This window comes from Choloepus didactylus, chromosome 1 (genome assembly GCF_015220235.1).
Source record: "Choloepus didactylus isolate mChoDid1 chromosome 1, mChoDid1.pri, whole genome shotgun sequence".
NCBI classification, from domain to species: Eukaryota; Metazoa; Chordata; class Mammalia; order Pilosa; family Megalonychidae; genus Choloepus; species Choloepus didactylus.
The window spans coordinates 192886855-192914707 of NC_051307.1; the positions used below are offsets into that span (position 1 = coordinate 192886855).

Sequence of the window (27853 nt, forward strand, 5' to 3'; positions counted from 1 at the left end):
TTTCTCTCATAGCCGCCCTCTTTCCCATTTCCCTTTCTTCTCCCAAGAAAGGGATATTTACATAAACCGGAGTTTAAGAATTAAGTTAATTGTTATTCAGCTAGCCTTGCTAGGCTTTTTATTAATGATTCTTACCTTTCTTTCTTTAAGAGCCTTTAGAAACAGAAACTTTTGGAAATCTCTCCGTTTTTTTTTTCTTTTTCTTAACTTTTGGTGGGTTGTAATTACTGGAGCAGTCAGCATTAACTGGCTCTCCAACTGCCTGGGGGCATAGACTGCTTCCACTAAAACCCCAGGCTTTAATGGTTCCCGCCCCAGTGGGGGAGGGGAAACCATAAGGTGGGGGAATGCTTATCCCAGGTTTTAGTTTTTTTTTTTTTTTCTGCAGCCACCACATGGCACAGTTCAATTCTGCCTTGGAAAAAGGTTTATTTTTATTAACATGACACACGAGGTCAGCACAAAGCCAACTCTTATCTGCCTTATATTTTGGCCAGAATATATTTGGCAGCAAAATGCCTTTTTTTTTTTTTTTGTCTAAACATAACAATAATATTTGATCATTTTCTTTTACCCTTTCCCTTGGTCCAATTACTTTTAGCCCAATGTTTTAACATGTTTCCCAATGGATTATTTAGAGGAATGTTCCCCAGGGACCCTAAAGGTACCCCCTTCCCTTTATTCCCAGCCGGCTGACTGCCTCTATTCCCCATTCTGAGTCTTGCCTGAGTATCTTTCCCTTAGGATCAGCTCTAGGCTCATCAGAATGTCCCCATTCTGAGTCTTGTTTGGGCATCTTTCCCTCAGGATCAGCCCTAGACTCTCAGAATGCTTTAACCACCAAGGTAATATAATATTTCTTTCCTTACCTTGGTCCGTGCACGGAGTTGCCTGGTTAACCAGAGGCAGGCCTTTTCATTTCCCCCTTTTCTCATCCACAACCGGCAGATTCAAGCATCTGGTCTCGGGCCCTTTAGCTGCCGGAGATGGGCCCCCAATGGCGGAGTCTGAGACCGCTCAATCAGCGGGGCGCGCCTTCCCTTTGTCCACCTCGGGGGTCCCCCTCCGAAGCTTTGGATCCCGGACGAGCCCCCAAGTTGTCGGAAATAAAGTGGTACCTGTAAGGGAATAAACGCTCTCTCGGTTCTGGAGGAGAAAAGAATTTATTTACTATCTTGCAAGATAGGGCGTCCAGCCAAACACATGGAAGGAAGGCTGGCGCCTCTTCCTTTGTTTTAACAGTTTAACATGCAGAATATTTTTCTTCTCTTACATGGATTTTTTTTGGGATGAAATTGTCACTGTTACACAGAGAAGTATTGCTTACTAGATCCTCAGCCCCAAACTGGGAAAGACCAGACCAGATATTTCATTTTCTATCATTTTTCTTTGTAAAGGTAAAGGATTTAAAATCTTTTGTAGTGAAAATAGGCTTCTGTTGGGCAATTAAGGATAATAAATACAAGATAGTAAGAACTTGTTTCTATGAGAATATTTTAGTGTATCTGAATGTATGTATGTATGTGTATATATGTGTGTGTATGTATATTACATGCAACTGTATGTGAGAATAAAATTTTACTGAATTCCTAAATACTGGATTGCTTTTGACAGAAAGCTAAACTCCCAATCCCCAGTTTTAGGGGTAGCTGGATGGAGAGAGTTCTGTGAATAGTTTTCTTTTTTGAAAGATGTTGATTGAGGTAAATATAAAGAACCATCCAGAACTAGGGTAATAGCCTTTCTCACTCAGTCCGCCCTGTTCTCATACTCTCAATCCCTTCTGTTATTCAGAACCTTTGTAAACCAAATGTTCCCTTCTAATTCACCCCCACTTCTGCTTTAGTCAATGCCTTTAGATATGATGCTACCACTTCAGGTCATCTTGATGAAGAATCTTCCCAAGCAATCTGCTTGCAGTTGTCAGTGTTTCCCTTTGTCACAGCTGCATGTTGTCTAGTTAGCCTGCTAATGGCTTTAAACCAGCACTGTCCAATAGAACTTTCTGTGATGAGGGAAATGTTATGTATCTATCTCCTATCCAGTTTGGTAGCCACTTGCCACATGTGGCTTTTGAGCATTTGAAATATGGCTAGTGCAACTGAGGAACTGAACTTTAAATTTTATTTAATTTTAATTAATGTAAATGCAAATAACCACATGACAGCTGTAAACTGCTTCCTCTCTATGTCTTTAGGGTTCGTCCCTGACCCAATTGTATGACTTGTGCTATCTTGAGAGGGAATCTGTATGGCCAATCCAAACACCATATTCCTGGTTCTGGCAGAAGTTTCCCACCAGGTCACTTGCTTGATTTCTGGAAAAATTTATGCTCTTGGGTCAGATGCAGTGCTATCCAGAGGGATTCAAGCACAGATATCACCTCCATCAGTACATTTTGATTACAATTAACAGAAGATCTGATTCAATCTGCTTAAACCAAAAGATAATTTATTACCTTTCATAGCTGGGAAGTACAAAGGAGGGTGAATTTCAAGACTTTTCCAGCATTCAACTATGTCATGAAAGACCTTGTTTCTTTCCATCTCTCTGCCTTGTTACTCATAGTGCTGGCTCCACCCTATAATTGTCTCCTTTTATAGTGGCAAGATAGTGCTCAGCATTAACTAGGGCTACATGCGTCCCCATCCAAGTCTGTCAGGAGAGGTGAAGGAGTCTATCCCAGCATTCCAAAAAAGAGCCTTGAAGTTTCACCTAATTGGACCATTTAGGTAACAGCTCATTCCTGAAACATGAACTGTGGACAAACAAGTGGATGGGCTGATTGGCCTAAGTCAAACATTCCATGCATGGACTCTGGGGAGAAGTCTAGATGCAGGAATGCAAATCTGGGTCTTGTTAGGAGGTGGAAAGGGGATGATGGATGCTGGGTAGGTAGCCAATAGATGTCCACTGGATCCTTGCTAATCAGTGTCTAGCAGCATGGGCATCGCTAGGAACTTGTTCAAAATACAGAATCTTGGACCCCATCCTTGGTCTACTAAATCAGAATCTGCATTTTAACAAGATCCCTGGATGATCCCTATGTTCATTAACGTTTGAAAAACACTGTACATGGTCACCTTGGCTTAAGGAACTTCTAATGCAGTGCTACTCAAGATGTGGTCCTGTGCTAGTTAGTGACCAGATAGGTACAGAAATTGAGAGTGAGTGTTTAGTAACATTTTTAGCAATTTGAAATTGCTAAAGCACATGAACATTTTTCTAGTAAATTCATGTTTATTATATTTTATAAAATTATCAGTATGCAACAAATTAGGGAAAATAACTCATCTTTAAAAAAAATATTGTGGTAATGCATGTGCAGCATAACATTTCCCATTTGAATCACTTTCAAGTATACAGTTCAGTGGAATCAGTTACATCCACCGCAAATAACTGGTCTTTTACCACAGGAAGGACTGTCCTAGGATGACTGACTGTCCTGGTTGGCCTGGGACTGATGGATTTCTTGGGAATGCAGAATTTTCAGTGCTACCACCAGGACAACCCTGGGCAAACCAGGATGGTTGGTTACCCTAGTCCTAGTGCCATTTCTCTCAATAGAGAGATATAGGTAGGGACTCATATGGATAAAGCATAAAGCAGGCATCTTGGAACTTGGCTTGTCTGGAAGATGCTATTGGCTTCAACTTCATTTTTAATCTGTCTGTCCAGTGACCTCTGTTGGAATGAGGCAAGCGAAACCAGGTCATAGAAGCTAGTCCCTTTTTTGAAATCTGGCAGAAGTCAGCCAAAGGTTGCTTCCGTTCAGTGTGCTATAGAAATGCTGCAAAAATGTTTTTACTTTTGTTGTCATCAACTTTGTGCTAACAAAGTTTATCATAAGGGTGACTATCAGAGCCAGAGCTAGGGAATCTAAGCAAGGTTGTAGAGCGCAAAATTTAAGGAGGCACTCATTCTTAGGATCGGTTGACTCTCCTTGCCTACCTCACTTGCCTCACCCTAGACCTAGCCCCTTGTGACTTCAAAAAACTGAAGAGATCATCATTAGAGAACCTTGATCAGAAAATGCACTTAACCCATTTCAGGTATAAACCTGATAAAAAAAAGTTATGTTTGTGGACACAATCTCAAGTTTCTCATTTATAAATTTGAAAAAATTTTATTCGAAAATTTTATAAAAACTTAGTAACTTCTCTGACCCTTTGTATTTAATTTTCTTCTCATAATCTTACAATATGGAGAAAAGTCATGATTTTTTTTACCAACTTCCTTTCCTACAGCTCAGACCCTCCATTCATCCCTACTTTCTGCTCTGCCATGCACAGTGCTGACTAATGATTTTCTGTGATAACCATGATGTGGCTGCAACCTCATTAGTGACCCTGATTCCGTATCACCCCAGCCAAGCCACTCCCAAATTCCTGAGAGATAATAAAAATTTATTGTTGTTTTCAGCCATTAAGTTTTAGGGTGATTTGTTATGTAGCAGTATATACCTAATGTACTCTGTATGGCAGGACTGTTTTGTGCTGTAGCTGGTGAATTAGTCTAATTTCAGCGGATGGAGTCAGAAACTCCAAGAATTGGGAACCTGATGATACAGCAATATATCCAAATGTCCAGGTCACTCTTCCTCCTCCTGGAAAGGAGAGAGGATAGTCCTCTTATGTAGCCCAGCAGTGCTTGGAGAGTAGGAGCCATGTCTCTGAAGCTGTGTCCAACAGAAGTCAAGGGAAGACAAGTCTTCTCATGTTGACATCCTCCAACAAGAGGTTGGGAGACATTTGCTTGAATTGCACATAGAATTGGAGGCAAATCATGGGATAGGGTAGTTCTGGAAGACAAGGCAGAGTTAGAGCTGGAAGGTATTCATATCAAGGTATGAAAAGTTTAACTTAGTTCCAAGGCCCCAGTATTCACACGATGGGCTGTTGGGCCGTTAACTGAAATGTCTCTAGGTTGGGCCTGGACACCCATGAGATACAGGGTAGGAAAGGGCCATAAGGCTAAATGTTAACAGTTCTTTCCTTGAACTCTGCCACATACTCAAGCCCTAGCAGCACTTCTTTTGTGCCTTCAAAAGTAAATAACACAGGGGAGAACCTAAGATGGCGGCTAGGAGAGACAGGGCAAAAAAACACCTCTGTGAATAATACTAGATAAAAGCCAGAAAGTGACCCAGAATACCAGTTCCAGTGATGCACCAGCTGGAGGAGGTCTGCTAAATCCACAGGGACTGTGCATTTGGTGAAACTGGGAGCTGCGTTCTGAAATGAGTGAGTAAGCCGCTGAATATCTGGTAGCCACGCTGCAGTGTGGGGAAACCGAGGGTTGGCGTTTGGAGGCAGACTAGTTCCTTTTTAAAAAAACTCAAAGCGGCTGCAGATACGGCAGCGAGAACCACACAGTGAAGCGCGGCAGGAACGGGCTGTGCAAATGCCTCAATATCTGGTGTGGAAGATAGCTTTTTGCGCATCCACTGCTAATTGTCTTGGAGCGAGAAAGGCAGAGGTTAGCCAAAAGGGGAAAAATCCACACCCCTTGAAGCCATCTTCCTGGTGGGCTGGGAACGCTCCTGCCTGGCGCCGGAGCCACAGCCCAGAGCTGCCGCAAAAAACCCAGTGTGACAAGAAGTGCTTCCAGCAACACACGTACACACCACAATGTCAGGCGTGGACAATAGCCTTTTGTGCACCCACAGCTAACTGTCCTGGAGCTGGGAAGGCAGTGCTGTGTGAAAAGAGGGAAATTAACACCCACCATACAGCCATCCTTACAGCAGGCTGGGAACACACCTACACGGCCCAGCAGCCCAGAACTTCCTTTGAGGGACGGCGCGCACTTGTGATGTAGCACAACCTTCCCTCAGCAGAGGCCCTAGAAGGGCACGGCTTGGAAGAGGGACCCACTTGGAAATCCCAGGGACCATACGCCAATAACAAAGACTTGTGGGTCAGTGGCAAAGACAATCTGTGGCGAGACTGAAATGAAGGTTTAGACTCATGCAACAGCCTTAATCTCCAGGAACACCTGGGAGGTTTGATTGTTAAAGCTGCGTTCCCTCTCTAACTGCTCAGACACACACCCCACATTCAGGGCGGACAGCACCAACAACACACCCAAACTTGTTGCACCAATTGAACCCCACAAGAATCAGACCCCCACACACCACAAAGACAAAACTGGGGAGAACTGACTTGAGGGGAATAGGTGACTCATGGACGCCATCTGCTGGTTAGTTAGAGACAGTGTACACCACCAAGCTGGAGATCTCACAAATTATGGAGATTTGTCCTTGAATAATCCTACATATCCTAAAAGAACCCTATCAAGTAAAGCAAATGCCAAGAGGCCAAAAACAACAGAAAATTTTAAAGCATATGAAAAAACCAGATGATATGGATAACCCAAACCCAAACACCCAAATCAAAAGATCAGAGGAGACACAGTACTTGGAGCAATTAATCAAAGAACTAAAGACAAACAACGAGACCATGGCACAGGATATAAAGGACATGAAGAAGACCCTAAAAGAGCATAAAGAAGAAATTGCAAGAGTAAATAAAAAATAGATGATCTTAGGGAAATAAAAGAAACTGTTGACCAAATTAAAAAGATTCTGGATACTCATAGTACAAGACTAGTGGAAGCTGAACAACGAAATCAGTGACCTTGAGGACCACAGAACAGAAAATGAAAGAACTAAAGAAAGGATGGGGAAAAAAATTGAAAAAATCGAAAGTGACCTCAGGGATGTGATAGATAAAATAAAATGTCCAAATGTAAGACTCATTGGTATCCCAGAAGGGGAAGAGAAGGGTAAAGGTCTAGAAAGTGTATTCAAAGAAATTGTTGGGGAAAAGTTCCCAAACTTTCTACACAATATAAATACACAAAGCATAAATGCCCAGCAAACTCCAAATAGAATAAATCCAAATAAACCTACCCCAAGATACATTCTGATCAGACTGTCAAAAACTGAAGAGAAGGAGCAAGTTCTGAAAGCAGCAAGAGAAAAGCAATTCACCACATACAAAGGAAACAACATAAGACTAAGTGGTGACTACTCAGCGGCCACCATGGAGGCAAAAAGGGAGTGGCATGACATATTTAAAATTCTGAGAGAGAAAAATTTCCAACCAAGAATACTTTATCCAGGAAAGCACTCCTTCAAATTTGAGGGAGAGCTTAAATTTTTCACAGACAAACAAATGCTGAGAGATTTTGCTAATAAAAGTCCTGCTCTACTTCAGATACTAAAGGGAGCCCTACAGACAGAGAAACAAAGAAAGGAGAGAGAGATATGGAGAAAGGTTCAGTACTGAAGAGATTCAATATTGGTTCATTAAAGGACATTAAGAGAGAGAGGAAAAAAATATATCTGATAAACACAAATCAAAGGATAGGATGGCTGATTCAAGAAATGCCTTCACAGTAATAACAATTAATGTAAATGGATTAAACTCCCCAATTAAAAGATATAGATTGGCAGAATGGATCAAAAAATATGAACCATCAATATGTTGCATACAAGAGACTCATCTTAGACACAAGGTCACACAGAAATTGAAAGTGAAAGGATGGAAAAAATATTTTATGCAAGCTACAGCCAAAAGAAAGCAGGAGTAGCAATATTAATTGCAGATAAAATAGACTTTAAATGCAAAGATGTTATGAGAGACAAAGAAGGCCACTACATACTAATAAAAGGGGCAATTCAACAAGAAGAAATAACAATCATAAATGTTCATGCACCCAGTCATGGTGCCATAAAATATAGGAGACAAACACTGGCAAAACTAAAGGAAGCAATGGATGTTTCCACAATAATTGTGGGAGACTTCAACACATCACTCTCTCCTATAGATAGATCAACTAGACAGAAGACCAATAAGGAAACTGAAAACTTAAACAATCTGATAAATGAATTGGATTTAACAGACATATATAGAACGTCGCATCCCAAATCACCAGGATACATATTCTTTCTCTAGTGATCACAGAACTTTCTCCAGAATAGACCATATGCTGGGATATAAAACAAGCGTCAATAAATTTAAAAAAATTGAAATTATTCAAAGCACATTCTCTGACAGCAATGGAATACAATTAGAAGTCAATAACCATCAGAGACTTAGAAATTCACAAACAACTGGAGGTTAAACACCACACTCCTGAAATAAATGGTTTATAATGTAGAATGTAGGGGAACTAGCGATAAAGAGCAATTAATGAAGGGGGAATGATAATCCAATAAGAACAGATAAGCTATAGTGGGTAAATTTAACATTCTGGGAATGCCCAGGAATGACTATGGTTTGTTAATTTCTGATGGGTATGGTAGGAACAATTCATAGAAATGTTGCTATATTAGGTTATTTTCTTGGGGTAGAGTAGGAACATGTTGGAAGTAAAGTAGTTACTTTAGGTTAGTTGTCTTTTTCTTATTCCCTTGTTATGGTTTGTTTGAAATGTTTTTTTATTGTATATCTTCAAAAAAATTTTTTTGATATATTTAATTAAAAAAAAGAATTAAGAGTTAATGACAATCAGTGGAATATATGATACTGGAGTGGATCTAAGAATGGAGGAGAAAAGCTCAAAGGGGGCATAAGGAAAAATTGGAATACAGAATTTAAACTTAATATCCATATTAATTTTCTTGAATTAACTGCAGTTAATGACATAAGTGAATATCCTTGTTTGTAGGAAATGTACATGGAAGTGTTATGAGTTCAAGGAGTATGATATATGCAGCCTGCTCTCAAATGTTCAGAAGATGATCAATGGGTAAATAGATAATTGATAGAAAGATAACAGATATAGTTGAAAGAAAGAGGGGGGGAGGGAGGGAGAGAGGAAGGAAGGGAGAAAGGAAGGGAGGAAGGAAGGAAAGAGAAAGAAAGGTACTGCAAAGGTAGCAAAATGTAAAATTGGTAGATACGGATATCTGGGGGTGCGGGGGTGTTGGAGTTCTCTGTATGGGGTTTGTATTGTATTTGCAACTGTCCTAAATGTTTGAAATTATTTCAGAATAAAAATAAAAAAAAAGTCAAGAACACAATTAGGAAACAAAACAAGTTGACAAGCACTTATAATGTGTCTGGTACTATTATAAACCCTCTGCCAATCCATTAACTCATTTAGTTAACCATCAACAGCCCTATGAGATTGGTACCACCATCAAACCCATTTAATAAATAAGGAAACAGAGCCAAAGAAACATGCTGCAGGTCACACAGTTTTTAAGTGGTGCAGCCCGATTTCTGGAGGTAGGTAGTCGATACTCGCAACCGCTACACATCCGGCCTTTGGAATGATGGATCCCGCTTCTCCCACTGCAGCACAGCCACAGAACCCAGGCAGCTTTGGCACAGCTGTAGCAATTGTTCTCTCAGTACTCTGAAGGACAGACAGAAGTGGCAAGAGCCAGAGAACTGTGGTAATGCACAGCATTGTTACCATTCTGTGGCCTGAGCTGGCCGGACGGCAACCACCGGGGGAGCTACCGGGTGCCTCAGCAGGACACCAGCCTGTGACCGGCAACTTTGGCTCACGTTGTACGCGGGATCCGACCAGCGGCAGTCCAAGGGCAAACCACAGAGATGGGCAACACCCCAACTTCCTAGAGCGGAGGGACGCTAGATGACGCAATTCCTGCTGAGCAGTACAAAGCTTTCCCACGAGCTGGCGGGGGTTGGAGTTCCCACGCTTCCTTTGCGCCTGCGCTGCCTGGGGTTAGCGGTGTTACCGCATAGGGATTAACCGAGCGGTGTAACCGGTTCGCTTCCTCGGGGTCCAGGGCCCGGTTTTCGTCCTTTGTGCGTTTGAGGTGAGGGGATGGTGGGGCGGAGAGAGGCCCAACGCAGTCATCGGGCATGTGTGGGGTGCGAGGTAGCATCAGTCTCACCCCTGCCTCTTTTCAGTCTCACGTTTCCGCTTTTTCTTTTCTCTTCATTCTAACTTTTCCGAACCTTGAGGGCAGTATGTGAATCGGGGACGCCAGCCATGCTCCAGTCTGCTTGGCGCCAGGTGAGCGAGAATCTATCCTCTCAGCATGTGTTTCACCTCCCTGCCCTCCCCCCGCTAGCTGTCAAGAGAAAGCTGATGTCAGCTTTGGATCCAGACTTGGCTAGCTAAGCCTATGGCTTCCCACTGAGCATCAGTCACTATCGTGTTTATTTGGGGCGTGGGGGTGGGGTGGAGCGGGGAGGTGTGGAGAGGAGAATGTCCAAACTATGAGATGATTGGTATGGAAGGAACAGGCGAACATGGGGGCATTGGTTTGGATAGATTTGGCAATTGACACCTGTGACCCCAAATTTTCCTGAAACATGGAAAACTGCATCTCAGCCTACAATGAAGACCTCTCCTGCCTCCACCCACTAGGTTGGAGAGGTCTTTCCTTAGACAAAGCAGTTCTAGTGACTTTTTTGGGGGGGGTAGGTTCCATTGAATTTTCTACATATACATGTCATCCATGAATTCTTCTGTAGCAGTCTAGACGCCTTTTTTTTTTTTTTTTCCCTTGCACTGGCTAGAACTTTCATTTCAATATTTAATAGAAATGGTGAGAACTGATATCCATGTCTTATTCCTCACCTCAGGGCAAAAGCAGTCCGTCTTTCCTCCATTACATGTGATGTTCACTCTAGGTTTTTTTTTTTTTTCCTTGTAAATGCCCTTTATCAGGTTGAGGGATTTCCTTTATATTCCTGGTTGCTGAGAGTTTGTTTTTAATTTAAGTTGAATAAAAGCATTGCACGTTGTCTTGTTCTCTTTTTTCTTCCAGAATTAATGGCTTTTATTTTAGCATACTTGTTTCCATATTTTTTAAAAAATTAAAATAACTGTAGTTTAATATACACAACATAAAATTTACCATTTTAATATTTTGAAAGGGTACAATTCAATGACATTTCAGTGCAACCATCACCACCATTTAGTTGCAGAACATTTTATCACCCCAAAAGTAAACTTTGTGCTCATTCAGTCACTCCCCCATTTCTCCCTGCTTCCAGCCCCTAGCAACTATTAATAGGCTTTCTGTCTCTATGGATTTGCCTGTTTTGGATAGTTCATAAAAATGGAATTATACAATATGTGCCCTTTTGTGTCCATGTATGAGAACTTTTGATGGCTGAATAATTTTCCATTGTATGGATATACCACATTTTGTTTATCCATTCATTAGTTGATAGATATTAGGGTTGTGTATGCCTTTTGGATATTGTAAATAGTGCTGCTATGAATATTGTGTACAAATTTTTGATTGAGTACTTGTTTTCATTTATTTTGGTTATATACCCAGGAGTGGAATTATTGGGTCATATGCTAACTCTATGTATAACTTTCCGAGAGCCCCCAAACTTTTCTTCAGTGGATGCATGATTTTACATTCCCACTAGCAATGTATGAGGGTTCCAGTTTCTCCATATCCTTGCCAACACTTGTTATTTTCCGTTTTTAAAAAATGGGTGTGAAATGTAGTATCATATTGTGGTTTTGATTTGCATTTTTCTGTTGGCTAATGATGTTCACCATCTTTTCGTGTGCTTATTGGCCATTTGCACATCTTTGAAGAAATGTTTATTCAAGTCTGTTGCTCATTTTTTATTTGGGTATTTATTTTGGTTGTTTTGTTCTAAGTTTAAAAAAAATATTCTGATACCTTATCAGATAAATTATTTCCAAATATTTTTCACTGTTGTGTATGTTTTCGTTTTTACTTTCCTGCAATGTCCTTTGATGCACAAAAGTTTTAAATTTTGATGAAGTCCAATTTGTGTATTTTTTTTTTTTTTTTTGCTTGTGTGTTTGCTATCATATCTAAGGAACCACTGCTGAATCTAAGATCATGAAGATTTACCCTAAGTTTTCTTCTAAGACTAAAGCTTTAATATGTAGGTCTTTGACCAATTTTGAGTTAATTTTTGTATATGGTGTGAGGTATGAGTCCATCTTCATTCTTTTGTATATGGATATCTAGTGTTCCTATTTGTTGAAAACACTATTCTGCCCCACTAAATGATGTTGACACCCTTGTCAAAAATCATTTGGTCATGTATCTATATCTATATCTATATCTATATATCTATATATGTATCTATCTATCTATCTATCTATATATATGGGTTTGTTTCTGGACTCATAATTCTAGTCTAATGGTCCATGTATCTATTCTTATGTCAGTACCACACTGTTTTGATAACTGTAACTTTGTAATAAGTTTTGAAATTGGGAAGTGTGTTTGTTCTAACTTTGTTCTTTTTCAATTTTGTTTTGGAAGTTCAGGCCTATTGCAATTTCATATGAATATTAAGATTAGCTTTTCCACTTCTGCAAAGAAAGCTGTTGGGATTTTGATAGATTTGCATTGAATTTGTAGATTGCTTTGGGTAGTATTGGGTTCTTAACAGTAATAAGCCTTGCAATCCATGAACACAGGTTATTGTTCCATTTATTTAGATCTTCTTTAATTTCTTTCAGCAATTCTTTGTGGTTTTCAGTGTGCAAGACTTTCATCCCCTTGGTTAAATTTATTCCTATGTATTTTGTTCTTTTTGACAGTATTTTTAATGGAATGGTTTTCCTAATTTCCTTTATGACTGTACATTGCTAGTGTATGTAAATATAATTGATTTTTAAGTGTTGATCTTGTACCCTGAAACTTTGCTGAATTCATTTATTAGCTCTAATAGTTTTTTTGTTTGTGGATTCTTTAGGATTTTCTATACAGGCATATCTTGGAGATATTGTGGGTTCGGTTCCAGACCACCGCAATAAAGCGAGTATCACAACAAAGCAAGTCAAACAAAGTGTTTTTGTTTCCAAGGGCATGTAAAAGTTGTGTTTTCACTATACTGTAGTCTGTTAAGGGTACACTAGCATTGTGTGTAAAAAAACAATGTACATAACTTAATTAAAAAATACTTTGTTGCTAAAAATGCTAACCATCACCTGAGATATCAGTGAGTCATAATCTTTTTGCTGGTGGGGGGTCTTGCCTCAATGTCCATGGCTACTGACTTATCAGAGTGGTGACTGCTGAAGGTTGGGATGACTGTGGCAAATTCTTAAAATAAGACAACAATGAAGTTTGCTGCATCAATTGACTTTTCCTTTTGTGAAAGATTTCTCTGTAGCATGCAATGCTGTTTGATAGCATTTTATCTGCAGAACTTTTTTCAAAATTTGAGTCAGTCCTCTCCAAACTTGCTGCTGCTTTATCAGCTAAGACTATGGAATATTCTGAATCCTTTGTTGTCATTTCAACAGTGTTCACAGCATCTTCACCACGAGTAGATTCCAACTCAAGAAACCACTTTCTTTGCTCCTCCATAAGAAGCATCTCCTCATCTGCTAAAGTTTTATCATGAGATTGCAAAAATTCAGTCACATCTTCAGGCTCCACTTCTAATTCTGGTTCTCTTGCTCTTTCCATGACATCTGCAGTGACTTCCTCCACTGAAGTCTTGAACCCCTCAAAGTCATCCATGAGGGTTAGAATCAACTTCTTCCGAATTCCTATTAATGTTGCTATTTTGACCTCTACCATCAATCACAAATCTTTTAATGGCATCTAGAACGATGACTCCTTTCCAGAAGTTTTTCAACTGACTTTGCCAAGATCCATTAGAGGAATCACTACCTATGGCCACTATCGCCTTATTAAATGCATTTCTTTAATAATGACTTCAGAGTAGAAATTACTTCTTGATTTATGGGCTGCAGAATGGTGGTTGTGTTGGCAGGCATGAGAACAACATGAATCTTGTTGTACATCTCCCCGAGAGTTCTTGGGTGGCCAGGTGCATTGTAAAAGAGCAGTCATATTTTGAAAGGAATATTTTTTTTATGAGTGGTAGATCTCAATGGTGGACTTAGAATATCTAGCAAACCGTGTTGTAAATAGATGTGCTGTCATCCTGCTTTGTTGTTCCATTATAAATTTAGCATAATTCTTAAGAGCCCTAGGATTTCCAGAATGGTAAATGAGCAATGGCTTCAACTTAAAGTCACCATCTGCTTTAGCCCCTAACTAGAGAATCAGCCTGTCCTTGAAGCTTTGAAGCAGGCATTGACTTCTCTCTAGCTATGAAGGTCCTAGATGGCATCTTCTTCTAATGGAAGGCTGTTTCATCTACATTGAAAATTTGCTGTTTAGTATAGCCATCTTCATCATAATCTTAGCCATAAATTCTGGATAACTTGCTGCAGCTTCTACATTAGCACTTGCTGGTTCACCATGTACTTTTATGTTATGTACATGGTTCCTTTTCTTAAACCTCCTGAAGCAACCTCTGCTGTCTTCAAACTTTTATTTTGCAGCTTCCTCACCTCTCTGAACCTTCACAGAATTGAAGAAGTTAGGACTTTGTTCTGGATTAGGCTTTTCCTTAAGGAAATGTTGTGGCTCGTTTGATGTTCCATCCAGAACACTCAAACTTTACTCTCCTGGTTTTTGCATATGGACTCTGAATTTGTGCATTTCCAGAACACATAACCAGGCCATTTACACTTCTACCTTTCTAGCTTTCATGTCCTGCTCACACAGAGCCTAAACACCAGCCAGAAGTGAAAGTCAAGGGTCTTCTCAAACATGTATGTAGCCCTGGGCATATATGTGACCTTCTGTATTCCCTCATATACATGGAAGCTTTTCAAAGCCCTTATTCTCCCATGTATCTCTTTCCCCAGCCTCTTCCTTCCTAGCCTTTCTGCTGCTTGCCCAATATGTTATTTCTTGTGCCAGGTGTCTACAGCTAGTAAATGTGACAGATGGCTCTCAGGGGGTGGTTCCAGCCCAGAGAGAGTTCCAAGGAGGATGAAACAAAGGCAAGTCCCTGTGCCAATCCCTCAGGGAGTTGCCAGCAGGTTTGAAACATACAACTACAGCTCTTTGAGAACAAGGTCTGTATTGCCTCCACTCTGGCACTAGCGAGCTGACCTGGAACATGGGCTGCTCTTCCTACCTCCATTGTGGGTAATGGGAGAGGGTAGGCAGGCAGGCAAATAAAAACTTCACAACACTCTCCTACAAAATTAACCAGCTTCTTTCTTCATTAAGCACCTCCCAGGTTGTTTAAGTTTTTTATTAGATTCCAGAGTTCTGAAAAAGTTTTTGTCAGGTTAATTGTTGCTTAAGTGGAGGGATCAATTTTTGGAGTTCCCTATTCTGAGGTTTTCAACATCACCTCACCTTTGCTTTTGAAAGACATTTTTGCTAAGTACAGAGTTCTAGATTGACAGTTACATTTTCTTTCAGTGCTATAGAGATGTTGCTCTACTGTCTTCTCACTTGTATTTCTGACAAGAAATCTTAAGGCATCCTCATCTTGTTCTTTAGATAACATGTTTTTTTTTTTCCTCTCACTTTTTAAAAGATATACTCTTGTTCTTTTTTATTTTTATTTTTTGTTCTTACTCTGATTCTTTCTGGTGTAAGGAAAATGTTCAGAGATAGATTGGGGTGGTGAATTCACAACTATATGGTGGTGCTATGAACAGTTGATTGTACACCATGGATGATTGTATGGTATGTGAATATATCTCAATAAAACTGAATTAAAAAAATGATATACTCTATTACTGGTTTGGATCAAGTTGTTAATTATGTAACTTAGAATAGTTTTCTCATGTTTCTTGTGCTTGGGGTTAGTGAGTTTCTTTGATTTGTGGTTTTATTTTTCATAAAGTTTGGAACATTTTTCAGCCATTATTTCCTTAAATATTTTTTTTTCTGTCTTCTTCTCTGTCTTCTTCAGATACTCCAATTGCCTATATAATGTGCCTCTTGATGTTGTCCCACATCTCACTGATGATCTGTTCTTTTTGCCTTCAGTCTTTTTTTATCTCCGTGTTTCATTTTGGATACTTTCTGTTGCTATGCCTTTACATTCACCAGTCTTTTCTTCTGCAAAATTTAATTTGCCATGAAGTATGTTTTTCATCTCAGAGATTGTCGTTTTCATATCTAAAAGTTTTATTTGGGTATTGAAAAATGTTCCATGTCTCTAGTTATCTCTTTGAACATATGGAAAACAGTTATAATAATTGTATTCATATCTTTCTACTCTAATTCTAACATCTGTGTCAGTTCTGGATTGTTTTTTATTGACCGATTTTTATCCTTGTTATAGGTCATGTTTTCCTTCCTTTGTGAATGCTTAGTAATCTTTGACTGGATGCCAGACATTGTAATATATGCCTTGTCAGTTGCTAGATAATTTTACATTACTATAAATATTCTTGAGCATTTTATGGAATGCAGTTCAGTGGCTTGGAAACAATTTGTTCCTTTCTGGTCTTGCTTTATGATGTTAGTAGGATCTGGAGCAGTGCTCAGTTTAGGGATAATTATTTTGCATCACTGAGGTAAGATTTTCCTGAGTACTCTATCCAGTGCCCCATGAATTATGAGTTCTTCCAGTCTGGCTGGTGGGAAGAGGTACTGTCTCCATCACTGTGTGAGCACTGGGCATTGTTCTCCCCAATTCTTTCAAATGATTCTTTTTCTGGCCTTGGGTAGTTTTCTCACACTGTTAAATACTTGAGAGGAACCTTCTGCAGATCACTGGAGTTCTTTCTCTGTGCAGCATTCTCTTCTCTAGTACTCTGTTCTATACATTCAAGCTCTCTGTTTCTCTGGACACTGTTGGGGAATCTTCTGGACCCTGCCTTATTTCCTTCTCCTGTGTTGCAGCCTGGAAACTCTTTCAAAGTTTTAAGCTTGGAGAACTCCTTGTTTCCCATCTCTTAGGGATCATTGTCCTTGGTTGTCTGTTGGCCAGGATCTTGAAAACCATTGTTTCAGGTACTTTGTCTCATTTTATGTTGTTCAATTGGGAGGGTACATCCAATCCCTGTGACTTCATCTTGATGAAAAGTGGATGTTTTCTCTAGCATTTTGAAAAACATTTCTCCTTTAACTTTTGCTGTTTAAGCTGTCCTGTCCTGACTCCCCAGTGTTCATATGTGAGCTCTTTTTTCTTCTTTGGAATTTTTTAGGGTCATTCTTTTTGCTCCTAGTCTTCTGAGATTTCTCAGTGATGTGCCTTTATTTAGGAGTTTTTCATTCATTGTTTGAATTCTTGGTAAACTGTCCCCACAATGTGGTGCTTTTAAACATACAGAATATTTTACCAAGTTATAAAAGTAATGCATACTTAACAGATCCTTGTCCTTGGCCTCTTTGTTTGCTTCCCCCTCCTCCAGCAGTTAAGATTCAGTTTTCTCTGCTCTTCTAATTTAGTTACCATTCATCCTTTTTCTGCCTTCTAAAATTCTGTTCAGCACCTTTAGTCTATTTTGACTCTTTTTCTTTTGTTCTATTATATTCCTCTCACTTTAGTGGGGGTTTGAGAGGGAGTAGAGATGAGTGCAAAGAGCTGTTGGCTGTGTTTATAGAGATGCCCCCTGTTTGTGCTCCTGAAACTTAGGTGGGGGAAGGCAGCCAGAGGGACAGACAGGCACAAAGAGGAGGGCACAGTGGAGCTGATGCGGAGACCATCAGGTGAAGGAAGGGCTGTTTGCTTGGGATGACCACAAAGGGGTACAGAGAATCTTGTGACTCCTCTGTGGATGAGGGAGCTGTGTCTGGCGAGGGGCTGGATGACTGTCAGACCCAGCAAGTCTCTGTGTCGTCTACCACCCTCCCCCAGCTTAGGCTGTTCTTTGTCCTCACGCAGTATTTGATCGGGAACCTGTTGTTTCAGGAGCCAGTGACCTTTGAAGATGTGGCTGTGTACTTCACCCAGAATCAGTGGGCCAGCCTGGACCCTGCACAGAAAGCCCTGTACAGGGAGGTGATGCTGGAGAATTATGCAAACATAGCTACCCTGGGTAAGACACTCCTCTCCCTGCCTCTGCCCTTTGAGAATCCTGGCTTCTTTCTTCCTTTGACTTTGTGGAGGATCATTGCTCTGAAGACTGAGCCCCCCAGAGGTTACTGAGTGAAGAGAACCTTGGGTTCCCAGATTTTAAAATTGCTGTTCCCCAAGCCCCAGGATGGGCTTTGCTGCAAACACAGAGGGATATGAGGGGCTCTTGGGAGCTTAGCAGAATCCTTTGTGCCTCTGTCTTCCCAGTTCTCTGAAGATTTTGGATTCCTTCCTGTGAGTGTGAGATTATTCTGGGACTCTGTCTTCCTTTGTGAGAATTTCCTGTCCTCTAACATGGCAAAGGCTATTAAGTTTTTCCCTAACTTCACTTTGTGTCTCCCTCTCTGGCTCAGCAGAGAAAGATAAAGAGAGCTGAGAGGAGACCCTGTATCATGATTCCCTTTACCTTTTTGTTCCTATTTCTTTCTCCCTGAGCAGCTTTTCCATTCAACAGACCTGTTCTGGTTTCCCAGCTGGAGCAAGGGGAACTACCGTGGGTCCTTGATCCCTGGGAACCTGTGGGCAGGGAGGTCCTCCGAGGTGTCTGTTCAGGTGAGTAAGAGAACCTACCAGCTACCTCTTTTGCTGGGTCTGCTTTCTTGTTTTCATCGTCCAGTGTATAAGAATTGTGTCTTCTGTTGGATGACTATCATGGGGGAGAAAACTGTTTTATTTCCTATAGAATTATCACATGATTTTCTGGGGTCACAGTGGTGACCTACTTCAGGTGGGGAAGGGCCAGTTTCTTCCAAGAAAGTCATGGCTCAAGTTACCATCACATGTTCATCTTTGGCTCTCTCCCTCACCACCAACTGAGAAACTCTTAAACCAGCTCTTATCTTTCCTGTCTGATAGAAACATTTTATTTTCCATCAGTTTGTTTTTGCAAAGATAAGGATGTCAACTATCTTATGAGGAAAATAGTGTTCTGGGGGCCTGTTTGACCAGCCACATATCAGAGTACATTGTCTCTTTGGACAACTAAATTATGAGTACACAAACACTGACTTAAATTCATTCATACTTATAATGGAAAATTTCAAACATGTGTAGACACCACCAGTACAATGTACCCTGGGTATCCCTCACATAGTCTCAACAGTTATCAATATCTTGCCATGCTTTGTTTCATCTCCACCCACCCACCCCCCACACATGTACCTTCTAAAACGTTTTTAACAGATGAACTTTTTTTTTTTTTTAATTTTATTTTGAAATAAATTCAAACTTACAGGAACAGTTGTAAAAACAATACAAACCCCATACACAGAACTCCAGCATACCCCAACCCCTCTCCCCTGATACCCTGATCCACCAACTTTAACATCCAGTCACACCACCATTTCTTTCTTTCCCTCCCTCCCTCCCTGTCTATCATCCATCATCTATTGCTCTGTCTTCTGAACATATGAGTGCAAGCTGCACACATCCTTGAACAAACAATATAATTCACATATATGTTTCCCGTGAACAAGAACATTCTTTTATGCATTCCCATTAAGTGCAGCTGAGAAGATCAAGAAATTCAACATTGATACAAAACTTACATTCTGTATTTCCTTTTTTTTTCTTATGTCCCAACTGTGTCCCTTTGAGCCTCTTCTTCTTCATCCTCAGATCTCATCCAGGATCATCCTTGGCATTTAATTGTCATTATCTATTTAGACTGTCTTTTTTTTTTTTTTTTTTCAATTGTGGAAACATATATACCGCTAAATCTTCCCATTCCAACCCCTCCCGAGCATTCCATTAGTGGGATTAATCACATTTAGAATGTTGTAATGCTATCACCTTCCCACTATCCATTACTAGAAATTTCCCTTCACCCCAAATAGAAACCCTACACTCATTTCTTAACTCCCCATTGCCCCTTCCCCCACTTCTCATAACCCATACTCCACTTTTCATCTCTATGGTCATATTCTCTGATACTTTCTTTGTGTTTACTGTGAGGCTTAAATTTAACCTCTTAAGTCTATAACAATCTTGTTTTTCTTCGATACCAACTTAACTTCAATAGGACACATAAACTATGTTCCTATACTCCTCCATTCCCCCACTTTTATGTAGTTCTTGTCAAAAATTACATATTTTACATTGAGTCCAAAACCACTGATTTATCATTACAGTTTATGTATTTTAGATCCTGTAGGAAGTATATAGTGGAGTTACAAATCAAAAATACAGTAGTGTCAGTATTTATATTTACCATGTGATCTTTACTGGAAATCTTTATTTCTTCATGTGGTTTCAGTCAATTGTTTAGTGTCCCTTCCTTTCCACCAGCTCAGTTTCATTTAGCATTTCTTATAGGACTGATCTACTGGTGATGAAGTCCCTCAGCTTTTGATTATCTGGGAATGTTTTCATCTCCCCCTCATTTTTAGCCTCCAGGTGTTTGTGAATTTTCTAAGTCTCTGATGGTTATTGACTTCTATTTGTATTCCACTATGGTCAGAGAATGTGCTTTGAATAAATTCAATTTTTTAAAAAAATTTATTGAGGCTTGTTTTATGTCCCAGCATATGGTCTATTCCGGAGAAAAATCCTTGATCACTAGAGAAGAATGTGTGTCCCGGTGACCTGGGATGTAAAGTCTATATATGTCTGTTAAATTTCTCTACCTCTCTCTCTCCTTTCTTTGTTTCTCTGTCAGTAGGGCTCCCTTTAGTATCTGAAGTAGGGCAGGTCTTTTATTAGCAAAATCTCTCAGCATTTGTTTGTCTGTGAAAAATTTAAGCTCTCTCTCAAATTTGAAGGAGAGTTTTGCTGGATAAAGTATTCTTGGTTGGAAATTTTTCTCTCTCAGAATTTTAAATATGTCATGCCACTGCCTTCTCGCCTCCATGGTGGCTGCTGAGTAGTCACTACTTAGTCTTATGTTTTTCCTTTGTATGTGGTGAATTGCTTTTCTCTTGCTGCTTTCAGAACTTGCTCCTTCTCTTCAGTATTTGACAGTCTGATCAGAATATGTCTTGGAGTGGGTTTATTTGGATTTATTCTATTTGGAGTTTGCTGGGCATTTATGCTTTGTGTATTTATATTGTGTAGAAAGTTTGGGAAGTTTTCCCCAACAATTTCTTTGAATACTCTTTCTAGACCTTTACCCTTTTCTTCCCCTTCTGGGACACCAATGAGTCTTAAATTTGGATGTTTTATTTTATCTATCATATCCCTGAGATCTGTTTCAATTTTTTTGATTTTTTTCCCCATTCTTTGTATTGTTCTTTCATTTTCCATTCTGTGGTCCTTGAGGATGCTGAGTCATTGTTCAACTTCCTCTAATCTTGTATTATGAGTATCCAGTGTCTTTTTAATTTGGCCAACAGTTTCTTTTATTTCCATAAGTTCTTCTATTTTGTTATCTACTCTTGCAGTTTCTTCTTTATGCTCTTCGAGGGTCTTCTTCATGTCCTTTATATCCTGTGCCATGGTCTCGTTGTTTGTCTTTAGTTCTTTGATTAATTGCGCCAGTACTGTGTCTCTTCTGATCTTTTGATTTGGGTGTTTGGGTGTGGGTTCTCCATATCGTCTGGTTTTATCATATGCTTTAAGATTTTCCTGTTGTTTTTGGCCTCTTGGCATTTGTTTACTTGATAGGGTTCTTTCAGGGTCTAAAAAATACCAGTCTCTAATTGTCAGATTTCCAGCTTGGTGGTGTACACTTTCTCTAACTAACCAGCAGATGGCGTCTGTGAGTCCACCTATTCCCCTTAAGTCAGTTTCTCCCCCAACTTTGTCTTTGTGGTGTGTGGGGATCTGATTCTTGTAAGGTTCAATTGGTGCACTACGTTTGGGTGTGTTGTTGGTGCTGTCCACCCTGAATGTGGGGCATGTGTCTGGGTGGTTAGGGAGGCAGGGCAGCTTTAATACTCAAACCTCCTAGGTGTTCCTGGAGATTTAAGGCTGTTGCAAGAGTCCAAGCCTTCACCTCAGTCCCGCCACAGATCATCTCTGCTTCTGACCCACAAGTCCCTGGCACTGGCGTAGGGTCCCTGGGATTTCCGAGCGAGTCCCCCTTCTCAGCCGTGCTCTTTCAGGACCCCTGCTGAGGGAAGGCTGCGCCACGTCACAAGTGTGCACTGTCCCTCCAGGGAAGCCCTGGGCCGCTGGACCGTGCAGGGGCATTCCCAGCCTGCTGTAAAGATGGTTGAATGGGGCATGTTAATTTCCCCCTCTTCGCACAGCTCAACCTTCCCAGCTCTGGGACAGTTAGCTGTGGGTGCACTAAAGGCTGCTGTCCACGGCCGATATTGTGGCATGTGCGCGGTGCTGCAGGAAACACTCACCATCTCACTGGGACCCTTGGCATGGCTCTGGGCTATGGGTCCAGCCGCAGGCAGGAGTGTCCCCAGCCCGCCGGGGAGATGGTTGCAAGAGGCGCAGTTTCTTTCTCCTTTTGGCTCCCCTCTGCCCCCCGGCCCCGAGACAATCAGCAGCGGTGTGGGAAGGGCTATCCTCCATGCCAGACACTGAGGTGTTGGGACAGCCTGCTCCTGCCATGCTTCACTGTGTGGTTCTCACCATTGTATCTGCAGTTGGTCCCAGTTTTTTTTTTTAAAAAAAGAACTAGTCCATCTCCAAATGCCAATCCACGGTTTCCTGACACCGCAGTGTGGCCACTGGACTTTCAGCCAGCTCACTCAATCGTTTCAGAATGCAGGCTCCCGGTTTCACCAAATGCATGGTCCCTGTGGATTTAGCAGACCTTGTCCAGCTGGTGCATCGCTGGAACTGATGTTCTAGGTCACATTCTGGCTATAATCTAGAATTTTTCATGGAGGTGTTTTTTTGCCCTGTCTTACCTAGCTGCAATCTTGGGTTTCTCACTTCTCCCTACTTCCTAACAGATGAACTTTTGAAGGAAAACTTGTTTGTAACTTAGAAGGGAATGGCTTCCTCATTTTGAAAGGTATTAATATAAGAATTAAAAACAGTATATTTTCTTGCCGCTCTTATATGCTTCACTCCTTTTCTGTCTGTTCAAATTTCTTATGTTCTTTCACACTCTTTGCAGAAATGGCCATTTTTTATTTACCACCACCCTTGTGTTAATGTTGGGTCTTTCTGGATATGACCAGGACTTCAGGCTATCTGGGTAAAAAATATTCACTAAACATTTTGCTTTTAAAAACAAAGGATTGGCTACTCAGCAGCCACAGGCACAGGTAGCTCTAGGGACTGGGTTTGACTCCCTTAAACCTCCTCTGGTGCGAGTGTAGCAGCTATTGACAACCACATTGAGCAAGCTATGGATCTGCTGAAAAGCTATTTGATGTATGTGGTTAGAGAGGAAGTGGAGGTCCTCAAAGAACAAATCAGAGAATTCAGAGAGAAAAATTCCCAGCCGAAGCAGGAAAACAATCTGCTGAAGACACTGGCCAGCCCTGAACAGCTTGCCCAGTTTCAGGCCTGGCTGCAGACTGGCTCCCCCCACCCCCACGCCACCTTGCAGCCACAGGGGACCACACAGCCCCCTGCCCAGCCAGCATCCCAGGGCTCAGGACCAACCATGTAACCTCCCATGACCCCTGCAGAACTGGCTGGTACCACCTGAACTGAACAGAGCAGACCAGAGAAGATGTACTAGCGGGAATCCGCCTCCACCGTCACCCATGTCATTGCTTACTGCAAAAGAGATGTGAGACTGATATATGCCATTATCTATTTTGTTTCTAGTATTAAACAGTCATATGCTTTTGGCTTGAAGAACTTTCTTAGTTGGGTGAATTAAAGTTTAATCAGAGAATTAGCATGGTTGTACTGGGACCTTTTGCAGCCTGTCAAATATCTGGAAATGGTTTGATTCACGCTGAGTAGCTGTGTACCTTTTCATCCCTTTCCAGCTCCCCACCACCACTACCTCCAAGAGTTATCTCCTGCTTGCAAGTAGTTTAATACATGGGATTAGGAAGTGGTGGAGTTCTAGGTTGGACTTCCTGCTTCCTACCTTAAGAAGACTTGAGAGGGAGGTACAAGTAAAGACTGATGCATAGTCTCGCCTAAAATGAGGGGAAACAGTTCATTGTGCAAACTGACAACTGTCACCAAAATCCATGAAAACCAGTAGTACCATGCCTCTTTCTCAAAGAGTGGATGACACAAAGCTATTATTGTGACTAAATGGTGACAGGTGGCTGGGACCTAGGCTGTCTCACCATGAAGATTGTTTTGCTTATTGTATATTTGTGTATGTAGCGTAACTATTTTATGCAATAGAGGACTGTAACTACTATTTAGGTTGTACAGATCTAAATGTAGATGTTTCATTGGCTGTCAGAAGTGGTGTGGATTGTCTTTTTATATAAAGACTTATATTTAAAATGCTATATGACAAAAACCACACCTAAAGAAATTGGAAGAATTTGGCATAGTTGGTCTCTGTAATCTGCAATCTTCTTGCTTCTGAATATCCTGACGTAAATCCCTGTTCACCAAAGTGTTTTGATTGAGCTAGTTGAATACTTTGAAAACTGATCAGTTCTAGCTAATGAGAAGACTTTCCCAGTAGGGGTTTCTGCCTATTACCGGTATAGTAGTTATACGCATATGTTTCTGTGCATGTTCTCTATACAGTTGTAAGGTGTCACTCTATTTAACTGTTGCACTTGTCGACTTTCAGGAAAACATATATAATATTTATAAAAAAGGGTTTTGCCCTGCCTCATTGATGAAGATTATATTAGCCTCTTAAAGTCTTCAGTAGTGGAGGAAAAACAGACTTTGGTGTTCCCTTTTTTATTAGTTTAGAATTCTGTATTCCATACTGTGGCATTAAACTATACGCACATCATGTATGGCCTTTTAGGGAAAATTCCTGTTGCCTGGTCCTCTCTGAAACTGCTCTTCATTTTTGGAAGGGTTCTTTACATTTCCAGGACTCTTTTATTTTAGAGGCAAGCTTCCAAGTTTTCCCCCTTTCCTTCTGGATGCTTTGGTTGTTGGCCATGTGTGGTCCACTTAGCCGCAGCATAGTAGCCTTATGCTTTCCAAACCAGCTTTTACTAGAGCCAAGTAGTACTCTGTTCAGAGTATAACATGGATATGTTTTAAAATTAAGGGATTTTAAATGGCTTTACAACTTAGTGGTTTGGCCTTGAGATCCACCATTCACAGGCTGTCTTCCAGCCTGTGGAACCCTTTGTAGTGCTTGAGCTGCTCAACCTGCTCCTTCTTTTCTAATCTTTATGGTCTTTTTCCTCAGTTCTCTAGGTGTCATATTCACTTTTCTCTTGGTCTTTCTGCCTTGATTTATAGTATTTGCTGCTTTCTAGTCTTCACACTCTTTATGAAAATGCCCTTTGGCCTTGCTTCCTCTCTCCCCCAGAAACTTCATTTCACTCGTAGGGCATCATTGTGTGATGACTTTTAGTAGCCATTTTGTGGGCATATTGGAAAATAACTACATACTCAGGGCAAATAACCACATTCTTGGCACTGGTATTTTCTTTTTATATTTTCTTTTTGTGCTATCAGGGAGGCTAAACACTTATATTCTCTTTTTTTGATACCAGGGGATAAGACTGGAACTGAGAAGGAAAAACCAACTATAAAGCAACAAATTTCCAAAGAAACAGAGTCCCATAGACTGACGTCAGGAGGGCTGCTAGGGAATGTTCCTCACCACCCTGATTTTGAGAGCAGCCTAGAGAAGCAGCACAGTCACTGGATAGTTAAGAAGATAAAGTCAAAGAGGAGACATTTCTCAGATGGATCATCCAAGCATCATGGGATCTGTGCGGTTGAGAGCAGGAAGAAGTGTGAGAAATTAGGAAAAAATGTTCGTGTCCACACACAACTCATTACAAATCAGACAGTGCCTACTGGTCAGATATATTATGAATGTGGAAAATGTGACAGGTATTTCAGTAGAACGGTGGACTTTCATCAACATCAGAGACAACATACTGGTGAAAAGTCTTATGAATGCAAAGAATGTGGAAAAGACTTCAAATATAATTCATTACTTATTCGGCATCAGGTAACTCACACTGGAAAGAAACCATTTAAATGTAAAGAGTGTGGGAAAGGTTTAAGTTCTGACACAGCATTGATTCAGCATCAGAGAATGCACACTGGAGAGAAGCCCTATGAGTGTAAGGAATGTGGGAAGGCTTTCAGTAGCAGCTCAGTGTTCCTTCAGCACCAGAGATTCCACACTGGAGAGAAACTCTATGAATGTCAAGAATGTTGGAAAACTTTCAGTTGTAGCTCAAGCTTATTGTTCATCAGCGAATGCACACCGGAGAGAAACCCTATGAATGTAAAGAGTGTGGGAAACATTAAGCTCCAACACAGCCTTGACTCAGCACCAGAGAATTCACACTGGTGAGAAACCCTTTGAATGTAAGGAGTGTGGGAAGGCATTCAATCAGAAAATAACCCTTATTCAGCACAAGCGAGTTCACACTGGTGAGAAACCTTATGAGTGTAAGGTGTGTGGGAAAGCCTTCAGCTGGTGTGGAAGGTTCATTCTCCATCAAAAACTTCATATTGAGAAGATACCTGTGCAGGAGTAAGGCTATCCACAGTTAGGCCCTCTGTGCCTCTCCTTGTTGCTCCTCATTTTCATGTTCTTCTGTTCTGTCAGTGTCATCACTTTCCTTCCTGGACTGTGCTAATTCTTACCCTCATACCTCTGTTCCCATGGCTCTGCATATCCAGAATGCCCGCTTCTCTATCTGTCCCACTTTCCGTTGTGAACTCTTCCTCAAAGTCTCTTGAACATGAACATTCTTTACAAGTAAAAAGGCAAATAAAACAAACAAAAAACCTGAAAATTTACAAACATAAAAAGAAATGTAAGTTTCCCAGTTGAAGAGATACACTGAGTGTCCGACAAGATGAGTGGGGGGAACCCACATCAAAGAGCATCACTATGAATTCTCAAAACACACGCACAAAATGTTTAAAGAGGAGATGCTAGCTAAACCTTTGTAGAGAGAGAAAACCAAAGATCAAGTATAAGAATGGCATCAGATTTCTCAACCTTGGTGTATGCCATAAAATTGAGGAAAATGATTTCCATCCAGAATTTTATTCCTAATTATGAGAGTAAAGGCATTTTCAGACCCTTTAGATCTCAAAACTTTTATCTTCCATGCATCTTTTTTTCATATGTATACCATCAAAGAAGGGGATAAGCCAGGAAAGAGAAAGATCTCTGGATACTCTGCTACAACCTGTATGTCAGAAGAAGTCTTCTAAACTCAAAACACAGGGCTCCTGCTTGTATGGAGCTATCGGCATCTTGGAAGACATTCCTAATTGGGTGCAAATTTACAGAGACCCTACTTTGGATGCAATGCCCACCCACCCTGCTTTCTTTGCTATTACTCTTCTTCACTACTCACTTATCTGTGCTTTTGCAAAAGTCACAGTATATACTAAAAGGGCATATACCTTTTATTCATATGCAAAGCCCCAAGTCCTTCTGGTGAATGTGGTCTAAGTATTGCTTGCTCAGAAATTGCCTCTGCTTTCCACTTGTCACCACTTCCTGGAGTCTCCCTACATGGCTTTCTTGCCATCTGTACCTTAGTCTCAGGCCTAGTTGTTCTTAAATGGATACAATCTCATGCTGTTCCAGTGGTCTCAAGCAATGAAACATTCTTGGCAACTTCATCTAGTTATAGTTTTTTATGATCATGGAAGAACCTACCATTATTATCTGTTACCTGTGGAGATGAGGGAAGATGTAAATGTGTTCTGTTTTAGCATCCACTTTTTTTTTTTTTTAATCATCATTTTATTGAGATATATTCACATACCACGCAGTCATACAAAACAAATTGTACTTTCGATTGTTTACAGTACCATTACATAGTTGTACATTCATCACCTAAATCAATCCCTGACACCTTCATTAGCACACACACAAAAATAACAAGAATAATAATTAGAGTGAAAAAGAGCAATTGAAGTAAAAAAGAACACTGGGTACCTTTGTCTGTTTGTTCCTTCCCCTACTTTTTCTACACATCCATCCATAAACTAGACAAAGT

The 27853-nt window shown here is 40.6% G+C and overlaps 2 protein-coding genes across 2 annotated transcripts in view; both read left to right on the forward strand.

Annotated features, from left to right (window-relative positions):
- Positions 1-27683, forward strand: part of ZNF620 (zinc finger protein 620) — a 37527-nt gene extending 9844 nt beyond the window's left edge. The window contains 6 exon segments of the mRNA XM_037847710.1: positions 9953-9999; positions 17685-17811; positions 18288-18401; positions 25364-26068; positions 26071-26127; positions 26130-27683. Of these exon segments, the coding sequence (XP_037703638.1) occupies positions 9953-9999; positions 17685-17811; positions 18288-18401; positions 25364-26068; positions 26071-26127; positions 26130-26368 (1289 nt within the window). The 3' untranslated portion in view covers positions 26369-27683.
- On the forward strand, positions 22865-23367 carry LOC119510130 (TSC22 domain family protein 1-like). Its single transcript, XM_037804263.1, has one exon. The coding sequence runs from the start codon at positions 23101-23103 to the stop codon at positions 23365-23367; it is 267 nt and encodes an 88-aa protein (XP_037660191.1). The 5' UTR covers positions 22865-23100.
- Positions 27684-27853: the final 170 nt, after the last annotated feature.